This window comes from Orycteropus afer, unplaced genomic scaffold, assembly GCF_000298275.1.
Source record: "Orycteropus afer afer isolate SDZICR_OR568_19922 unplaced genomic scaffold, OryAfe1.0 scaffold00001, whole genome shotgun sequence".
NCBI lineage: Eukaryota > Metazoa > Chordata > Mammalia > Tubulidentata > Orycteropodidae > Orycteropus > Orycteropus afer.
In genome coordinates, this window is record NW_006921588.1 from 15304047 (window position 1) to 15314872 (window position 10826).

General features: G+C 39.4%; 1 protein-coding gene across 1 annotated transcript in view; it reads left to right on the forward strand.

Annotated features, from left to right (window-relative positions):
- PDE1A (phosphodiesterase 1A) overlaps positions 1-10826 on the forward strand; it is a 445904-nt gene that overhangs the window by 429975 nt on the left and 5103 nt on the right. Inside the window, exons 11-13 of the mRNA XM_042780836.1 lie at positions 5459-5540; positions 7643-7763; positions 9595-9782. Of these exons, the coding sequence (XP_042636770.1) occupies positions 5459-5540; positions 7643-7763; positions 9595-9782 (391 nt within the window). The remainder of the gene's footprint in view (positions 1-5458; positions 5541-7642; positions 7764-9594; positions 9783-10826) is intronic.

Below are 10826 nucleotides of genomic sequence, written 5' to 3' on the forward strand. Positions count from 1 at the left end.
ACAAGTTCAGATGGCTTCACAGGTGAACTCTCTAACATTTCAGGAATAAATATTACTACTTTTGTACAAATTCTTTCTCAAAACAGAGGATGAGGAAATGTATCATGCTTTCCTATAATAATTAAAAAAAGAAAAAATCATGTATTTGTCTCACTCATGAACCTAGAAGGAAAAATCCTTGAAATATTAGCAAATGCAGTGATAGGTTAAAAGAGTACTGTAGTGGCTAAGGCACTTGACTGCTAACCAGAAGGCTGGTGGTTTGAACCCACCAGCCACTCCTCAGAAGGAAGATGGGGCAATCTACTTCTGTAATGATACTGCCTTGGAAACCCAAGGAAGGTTCGCTGTGAGTTGGGTCTGACTTGATAGTACATAACAACAACAACAATATCATGACCTGAGTGGATTTAATACTCAAAAATAAGTTAATGTAATTCACCATATTAGCAGAAAAAGAAAAAAGTCATCATCTCAATGGATGAAGGAAAGCATTAGTCAAGGAGAAACAAATAATTGGAAAAGAAAGTCATTTTGGAAGGGTTATCAAAATAGGTACTTTACTTTAAATTATATGCAGTCAGTCCCTTCTAGTTTCTTTAAGACTGCCAGAAGTAGTGTGTAGTTGTTGCTGTAGGGTGCCCTTCCTTGAGTCTATTCGGACTCAGAGATCCTATGTGGCCAAGTAAGTGCCCTATCGGGGGTTTTTTGGCTGTAAAACTTAACAGAAGTAGATTGCCCAGTCTTTGCTCTGCAGAGCTCCTGGGTAGATATGGACCATCAACCTTTTGGTTATCAGCCGAGTGGTTAATCATTGTGTCATCAGGACTCCTAGAAGTAATAGAAGTGTGTTATTTGAAAATTGATTGTTATTTCCCTTAGTAATAAAATTCATTTGGTTAAATATCAACCAGGAATCTAACATCAAAAAGTCATAGATACAACAAAAAGTGTTTCATAAAGGTAAAGAAATTGTAGCTAAAAGCTAGGGTAATAACCTAAAAATGTAAAACTTAAGTCTGTAGTTTTAGGAGATGTAAAAGTGCATCACAAATTGCTTATACAAGGGGTACTCATGTTTTATAAAATATTTATAATACTTACAAAAAGTATAATCAAATGAAACCATAAATTTGACTGAGTCTAAATGTGTTAGCTATAACAATCATTAAACATTTAAACAATTTGTTTAGCTTTCTAAGAATTGGAAGGAAGGAAGGTAATTAGATAGCCTAAATTCCTCAAATAAGTTGTACACAATTTAAAATAGTACATCATTCCTTCTTCTACAAATAATTCCCATATAGAATGAATGGTTGGTCAAGGTGTACCCTTGACCTTATGGTGGCCCTAAGCCTATGGTCAGTCCCTAAATGGTACAAATGGTTAAGTGCTTGATGACTAGCCAGAAGGTCTAGGAAGTCAGTCCTGGCAATCTGCTTCCAAAAGGTCACAGCCTTGAAAATTCTATGGAGCAGGAGGCTGGCAGTTCAAACCCACCAGCCACTCCTCAGCAGGAAGATTGGGCAATCTACTGCCACAGAGTTACCGCCTCAGAAACCCAAGGAGGGGTCGCTATGAGTCAGAATTGGCTCAACAGCAGTGAGTTTTAATTTTTTGGAGTTCTACTCTACACTCATGGGGTCGCCCTGAGTGGGAATCCACTTGATGGTAATTAAGAACAACCAAGCCTATGGTCAGGGGCTTCTTGCCTGTTATTTATTGTAGCTCCCGTGATTAACATTAGTTTGTATTCCGGAGGTTTCCCAATATTTCTGTTCTGCATTCTCTTAACTTCTTTTCTTTAAAACTGTAGAAACAGATTTGGCTTCAAATCAAATGTAAAAATCAAATCCTGTAAGTTACTAGATTTGACACCTTGTTGACAGCTATCAGAGCATTTCACACTATTGGAAAACAATTACTAGTTCCTTGTCACAGCCTTTTAAAGAAGAAATCTCAACTACCTCCAAGGCAATTGCTAAAACAGGCATAAGCTATCAGACTTGAGCACAGGCAGCTGCCTGGTTTCCGTGTTGATGGGACCACATTCTCAACCTCCTTGCTGGTAGACTCAGCCTCAGGAGTACAGCCACTCACTGAGAGGCACACTTGAGTGATGTTGGTTAATTAACCCCTTTGTGACTTGTGGGGCCTATATTGCCCACCAACATTGTCAACCTCTCCAGTCCATACCACTGCCTGCTGGGGATCTGTATAACTGTGTGAATCTGAAGACATGGACCTCACCCCGCCAATCTACCAGTAGACTCCACTTAGAACATATACATCTCACATAATTGTATCAAAATCCATATTACCTCAAGAATTTCTTTTTCCTTGATTTCAGCATGCCTTCTGTACTGAAAACACAGGGTATCAACAAAAAAAATCAAAGCAGAAAATAATTTGGTCGTGAAAGGGTTAACTGAGTTTACTGCAGTTTTGAAGGTCCTTGGGTGGCCCATCTGCAGAAGAAAGACCAAGTGATCTGGTTCTCTTAATATTATAGCCGTGAAAACCCTATGGAGCTCAATTCTACTAACACACAGGATTGCCGTGAGTTGGAATTGACTCAACAGCAATGAGCTTGCTTTGGTGTTTTGGCTGTCATTGGGTCAGTCAGACTCACAGCGACCCATGCACAATGGAACAAAATACTGCCTGGGGCTGTGCCATCCCCATGATCGGGTACAGGTCAGACTGTTGTGAGCCCTAGCGTCCATTGCTGATATTTGGAAGTAGACTTCCAGGCCCTTCCTCCTAAGGTATGCGTGACCCCAAAACACCAAACCCATTGCCATTAAGTCAATCCCGACTCACAGCAACCCTTCAGAACAGAGTAGAACTGCCTCATAAGGTTTCCTCCCTTATAAATCTTTATAGAAGCAGACTGCCACATCTTTCTCCCATGGAGCTGCTGCTGGGTTTGAGAAGTCAACCTTTTGGTGAGCAGCTAAATGCTTTAATTACTGCACCACCAGAGCTCCTAAGATATGCATTCTTCTCCTCACACTGCCTTCAAGTCAGATCCAACTCATAGCGACCCCTCCTTGGGTTTCCTAGGTGGTATCTCTATGGAAGTAGATTGTCCAACCTTCCCTCTGAGGGGTGGTTGGTGGGTTTGAACCTCCAGCCTTCTGGTTAGCAGTCAAATGCCTTAGGCACTACACCACCAGAGCTTCCAAGATATGCATTAGACGTCATAAATAATATGCAGCTCTGTGTTATTGTTGTTATGTATTATAGTTATTATTGGCTAACTGTCCTTAAGCTTCACCGAAATTAAACTAACCTCAGGAAAATCCTATTATGCAGATACTAAATCTTTATTTCTAAGATGAGAAAACTGAGATTGAAAAGTTAGGTAGTAGTTGAGGAGAATGTATGTCAGCAAAGGCTGGGATAGGCCTGAAGAAGTAGATATAGACCACTGAGCAGCAGTGATTCAAACCTGAGTGTCTGACTCAAAGGATAATGGCCCTAATAACATCCTTCTGTTTGTCCCTTAAGCCAGGTATAAATATTCATTCCAAATGGAATTGATATTATTCTCTAAGGAATTGAAGGCTGAGAGACGCTGAAGAAATTTTTGTTCTCCATTTTCTCTCCCAAACCATGATATAGTAGAAGATTGCTGTTTGTAGTTTCTTTGTCTGTTTCTTTTGTGACTATCTCTAGATCTTTTAGAACAATTCTGATTTCAAACCTTCTTTCTGTAACCCTCATAATCAGAAGCATAACTGAGGAGTAATGCACCAGAAAATTTTTTTAATAAAAACTTTAAAGATCACGTATTGACATGATGTTACAATGGATCTGATAAAAGTATATTAGAGGAAGCAGAGTGAAAGGAACTATGAGGCCATTGAGCGGGCCTTTACCTGAGCTACCCCACAAAGCAAAAGTGAAGGCCCTCACTTTTGCCCCCTGGAACCTGACCACGTGCCCTAGGTTGTGGTCTTAGGTAAGGCCGATATACAGCATGAAGGTTGCTGAGAAGAAAATGGAGCCCAAAGGCTTCTTTCAAATGTCCAGACAGTTGAAATGAACAGGAGGAGGAGAAGTATTCTCTCTCCTTTCTTTGTTGAGTCCATCCCCTTGAATGCAAAGGAAAAAACCATGTTTGATCAGCCTTGTGATAATAAAGCTTACCCCAGAGCAGCCACTTTTGCTTTATGAGATGGAAATCTAATTAGTTCTTAAGAGGTTAACCCCAAATGCAAATAGAATTCTTTACCATATGTGCTTGACTAATCTACTTCATGGAGCTCTGGTGGCATAATGCCTAAGGCACTTGACTGCTAACCAGAAGGCTGGTGGTTCAACCGCCCCCAACCACTTCTGGGAAGGAAGGTTGGGCAATCTACTTCCGTAGTGATACTGCCTCGGAAACCCAAGGAGGGGTCACTATGTGTCGGATCCAACTCCATGGCAGTGAGTACCATACCATACCGTAATCTACTTCAGATAAGATAAAATAATAATAATTATTGACATCAACCCCTCCTTGGTTTTCCAAGGTGGTATTTCCAATCTTACTTAAGGTGGTTGCCCAATCTTACTTCCGAGGAGTGGCTAGTAGGTTTGAACCTCCAACCTTCTGGTTAGCAGTCAAATGCCTTAGGCACAACATCACCAGAGCTTCCATCCCTTTGAATGCAAAGAAAAAAAAAAAAAAAAAAACATGTTTGATCAACCTTGTGATAATAAAGCTTACCCCAGATGAGTCACTTTTGCTTTATGAGATAGGAATCGAATTAGTTCTTATGAGGTTAAACCCAAACACAAATAGAATTCTTTAACATATGTGCTCAACTAATCTACTTCAGATGAGATCAAATAATAATAATTATTGGCATTCCAGTTTTCTCCGAGAAGAATGCATTAAAACAAAATGCACACAGAATATAATGCTGCTGAGTAGATTACTCATAACCTGCTGCTAGAAAGGCAATAAAGCTTGGGTAATGAGTAGAAAGATGTTCCACAAAGTGTTCATATACTTTTAATACCAAAAAAACAGCCTAATGAAAACACTTGATACTGAAGATTTGTTTAACTATTTAGCATAAACAGAAAATAAGAACAGAAAGATCTATGAGCTGGATTGTTAATCACATGCTAAATAGCACACTGAGGTGACTAATTTTATAAAGACATTAGAAAATTCCAAAGAATAAAGGGGGGTTTATTTACCATCAGGAGGTTGTGATACCTAAGCAGAGTCTCAAGATGTTAAACCTGGACGTGGTTGGTTGCTTTCTTTTTGCCTTCAATGTGTTCCCAAAAGGAGACTGGGAGAATAAAATTCTATACTTAGATTATAGCTTTTGGTGTTGTAAAAAAAAAAAGTAAAGTGTGCCAAGTAAGAAATGAAAGATGCAACTTGTTTAGGCTGTGTGTTGTCTGAGCTTCTCCAATTCAAGTCTGTATTAATGAGCATTCCTTTCCCCAGGGAGATAAAGAAGCTGAATTAGGGCTTCCTTTTTCCCCACTTTGTGACCGGAAGTCGACGATGGTGGCCCAGTCACAAATAGGTAATGTGGAAGATTGGTGGTTGTGGAAAGTGACTGTGTGCTTTTCAGTTTTCAAATGTATACACAATGTTGTTCAGAGGGGTAATGTCCATGAAAACCTCATTTCAGTTCCTATTTATAATTTTGATCTTTAGAATTTTCTTACAGGGTGCTAGCTGATGAGAATTATTGAAATATATGCTCACAAAATAAGTTCAATAACATAGTCTTAGTTAATGTAATTGTTCTTTTTGTTTTCCCATCCAAGTACTACCAAGCTTTCGAGACGAAATGGAATCGGGTGTGCACAGGGTGTCATGGCCATACACTGCTCTTTTTGCTCAAGAGACAGGATTATTTTTGTTGTTTTCTTGCTGGCTATTGTTTTCTAAATGTATTCCTTTGGCTATAGGACAATTTGATGAAAATATTTATGTGCCTATTATAACTAATTTTGCATAGTATAGTCAATGTACTACTTCATGTTCTTTTAGAAAATTTTATCATTTGAATAGATGCGACAACAAAAGAAAATTTATAAAATTATATTGCTCCTGGCCATATTAACTCCTGTCATCCATATTTGTGTTGGGGACTCCAAGCCGAGTCCATTATGAAAACATATTTTTGCTATGCTGCATAGTTCAGATGTATGTAACAGTTAACACCCTCCACCAGTATCTTCATGACTGAACTATATGATACATAAACAGAGTGTCGTCATGTTACCCGCATAGGTGTGATCCAACACCAGCACTACAAAGCAGCCCTCAGCTTCCAGAAGCTTTCTTGCTCAGACCTTTCCCCCTTCCCAGCCCAGTTCCAACAGCTGCTTTTCCAGAGAACGTAACAGTCCCTTTCATTGATTAGCAGGCACGAAGATGTTAGGCTGAGCACCTCATCTGGCGGGATAATAGAGATCTAAGTGTGTGAGACTTGCTGCTATAATATAAATTGCTGCTATGTTAATAGAGATGCCCTATTTGACAGTCTACATATTTAAACTATAGTTGGGATTTGAAATAGAATCCTGAGTAGCCAGTTAACGTTGTTTGACTTGAAGACATTACTTAAAACATAAAACTATTAAGTTTTTTTTTTAATTAAAAATGGATCTAAATATATGCTATGATTCATATCATTACCTGAAATGTGAATTAATTTCATCGGGGCATATGATGGATGGAAAACCATTGTGCATTTGCCAGCACACTTTCACTTACAAAGCCTCCCTCCAGTTATTTCCTTATATTGAGATGTTAGCCCATGCTCCCATAGGTTTCTAAGGCAACGAGCACTTGATTGTAAGCACTACACCTGCACTTGGTTGTGGGGGTGGTAAAATACACACAGAGCTTGGGTGTGGGTAGTGTTCTCTTCCACCTAAACACTGGCTGTAAGTGCTTCCTGGAGGACAATTCCCCATTCTGTCTGCATGTCATCATGTATTTTGATGAATACTTTAAATGTAAAAGTCTTTTTATTGAATCCTGACATCTTAAAGTGGTGGGATAAATGCTGTCACCCAGAGATGTTACTGTTCTCTTTGCTGGTTTGACAGAATATGCCCACACACTGCAAACTAACACTTGACATCCAGAGAATAATAAATAGCAATTTGAAATATTAACCCTCTGCCAAAAGGCTCTGATTAGTACAACCAGAGGGAAAAAAAAAAACAGTGATTGCTTTCCCGTGGTCCAAGCAACACTTCAACCACTTAGTTTCTTTGGCATTTTGATTATTTCTTGTTGGTCGATAAGAAAATTCAACAAGCAAGTGAAGATCTTTTAGAAAGGGTAATGATCCCTCTCATTGTGAGGGGAAAATTACATCCATTCTCATTAGATCTGAATTTGTCGTCATTGATAATACCAGGCTGAAGGCTAAACGGCAAAACCAATATACTTGCGATAACAAGTTTAAGTTGATCACTTCCATGCTTGAAGACTGTTTTGTAACGGTTAAGCTATCATTTCTAATGATTGTTATTTCATATATATAATCAATCAAGGGGTAATTTGATCCTTGCTCTCCCACAAGTGTCATAATCTCTTCACTATTACTGAGTTTAGAATTCAAGAAATTCTAACACTTAAATTTATCTTTTCTTGCTTTTATAGGTTTCATTGATTTCATAGTAGAGCCAACATTTTCTCTGCTGACAGACTCAACCGAGAAAATTGTTATTCCTCTTATAGAGGAAGCCTCAAAAGCCGAAAATTCTTCCCTTAGGACAATCAGGTTTGATATTTTTTTTGTGATTATTTTACTTCTGAGATGTTTAATAGCCTTTGCCTTCTGATTATGTTTAATATTTCTTAAATCCTGGAATGAAATGTTCAGAGAATTATTAATTAGCATTGCCATCTAGTGGCCACACATGATATTGCATCTGCCTCTGGAAATAATTGTCCATCGCAAAAAATACCAAAGTACCAACGAGTTTTTTTAAAAACCGATGCAGTATCCCCTTCTGTTCAAATGACTATATGAAGAAGAATGTGGCATCAGGATTGGAGGAGGGCCCATTAACAGCCTGTGATATGCAGCCGACAGAACCCAGCTTGCTGAAAGTGAGGGTAATTTGAACCACTTCCTGACGAAGATTAAAGACTACAGTCTGCAGTATGAATTACACCTCAACATAAAATGAAAATCCTCACAACTGGACCAATAAGCAGCATCATGATAAGTAGTGATAAGACTGAAGTTGTTAAAGATTCCGTATTACCTGTTTCCACAACCAACACCAATTGAAGCAGCATCAAGAAATCAAACAATGTAATTGCACTGGGCAAATCTGCTGTAAAACACCCCTTAAAGTGCTGAAGAACAAAGATATCTCTTTGAAGACTAAGGTATGCCTCACTCAAGCCATGGTATTTCCAATAGCCTCCTAAGCATGTGAAAGCTGGACAATGAATAAGGAAGTTCAAAGAAGAGTTGATGCTTTTGATTTATGGTCTTGGTGAAGAATAATACAGGTACTACGAACAGCCAAAAGAACTAACAAATCTGTCCTGGAAGAAGTGCAGCTGCAATGTTCCTTGGAAGCGAGAATGTTTCCAGAGTTTGTCTCACCTACTTTGGTCTTGTCAGAAGGGGCCATTTCCTGGAGAAGGATATCATCCTTGGTAAAGTGGAGGGTCAGCGAAAAAAGGGAAGGCCCTCAATGACATGGATTGACACAGTGGCTGCAACGATGGGCTCAGGTATAGCAAGGATCGTGGGGCTGGTGCAGGACTGGGCAGTTTCGTTCTGTTGTACGTGGGGTCACTATGAGTTGAAGCCGACTTGCCAGCACTTAACGAAACAACAAGATGTTTAAGAAAGTAGCATTTTAATATTCAGGGGAAAAATTAAATTTTCATTGGGAGATTATGTATTGTGTTCTGGGTATGAGAACACATCTGGTAGTTATTTATAAAACATGCAGTCACAGCCCACCTGTATGTCAAGTGAGATGCCTGTATTGAAGTTAGCTTTTAGCTTAGATGAATATAACAAATCTTCATCTTTATCTTTGATGAATGAATACAGCCTGTAATGGGAAAGTCCATTAAACAAACAGCCTACTTACAATACTTCAACTGGATTTTTTCACTGATAAATTTGGTAAGGGATATTATTTAAAATTTCCAGTTAGAGAAAAAATTATGCTAAATTTTTGCCCCTCTGTTGGTCCAACTTTTCATAATGGCACCGTAACAAGTTCCCTAAACGCAGCTGTAATGAGGAAATTGACTCAATGTTCCACTTGAGAGAGATCGGGTTTTAGCCTGGAGATTGCTTGGCGGAGGAAAGGGCAGATGCCAGTACTCCACTAGGGGCTCCAGAATGCTGATGGCCTTTTGTGACATGCACCCGTGGACAGCCCACTCAGTCCGCTCACCTCAGGTTTGCACAGCTCTAAAATCCCTGCTCTCGTCATGACTTGGCCCATCCAATAAGACCTCTGCTGTTCAGGGAGTCCTGCGGTTTGTGGGTTTTCAGGTGCAACTGCTCTCTCGCTCTGTTTCCTGACTTTGGTGTTTTTGTTTGTTACTTCCTTCCTTGCTTTTGTTATTAGCAGTGCGAGCTCCATCGGAGGATTGAAAGTTGCTGATGCGCTGAAACAATCGAATGTGAAGAGCAGCGTGAGTGATGGGCCGGACTCCCCAGACTACTCCCTTACAGCTGTGGACCTCAAGAGCTTCAAAAGCAACCTGGTGGACATCATTCAGCAGAATAAAGAGAGGTGGAAGGAGCTGGCTGCGCAAGGTACCGTTGTGTGTGTCTCCGCTTTCTGTCTTAAATCCTCATCTTATCCTTTCCATCCCCCTCCCCTCTGGTTTCCTTTTTTATAAAACATACATGCCCTTTGGGATATGTAGAGTTTGCCTATTCCACATTGAGAAGGTTGAGTTATCTTTTCCAAAGGAATGCTGTTCTGTTTATGCCACAATAGCTGCAAATGTGTGTGTCAGTGGATAGGGGCAAAATGGGAATGAAGATGGGCCAATACAATGGTGGCAGACCGTATTTGGTACAAGAGCTCCTGTTTTTTAGCCTTTGCATGTGGCTTTTGTGTTGCCTTGAGAATGTAACACTTAAGGGTTAGAGATTCAGGTGGGTGACTTTTTAAATTTATTTTTTTATATGTATCTTTTATTTCACTATGATGCTTTTTTGGCTGACCATTTGATTCAAGAGTTGAACAAATCTTCTGTAACCAGCCACGAAAGAAATCAGATACGATGCCGGCTATAGTTATTTCTAACATATCTGCTTATTCACATTAACCTGCCTATTTGGTTTAGGAGGTGAGCAATGAGTATCAGAATAGCCATTATCAATAATGCTGAAAACAAGCTTTCAAATTCCAGATCGGACCCCTGACTCTTCTCACACTCCTTCCCATCGTGCCGTCCGGTCCCTGCACAGTAGACTCTGGCAACTTCTTTTTTTTTTTTTTTTAACTTATTATTGTATTTTGGAGAAAGTCTACAGAGCAAATTAGTTTTCCATTTAACAATTCATACACGTTTTGCTTTGTGACTTTGATTGCAGTCTCCGCAGTGTAACAACACTCTTCCCACTTCCACCCTGTGTTTACCATCTCAGTTCGTCCTTCTTTCCTGTCCCTTCCTGCCTTCTGAGCTTTATTCCTGGGCAAATGCTGCCCTTTTGATCTTTTTTTTCTTTTTCTTTTTTTTTAAATGTATTTATTTTTATTTGGGTGAAGATTTACAGAGCAAATTCACTTTCCATACAGCAGTTCACATATACTTTGTCTCATGTCATTGACCACAGTTTACCACAATG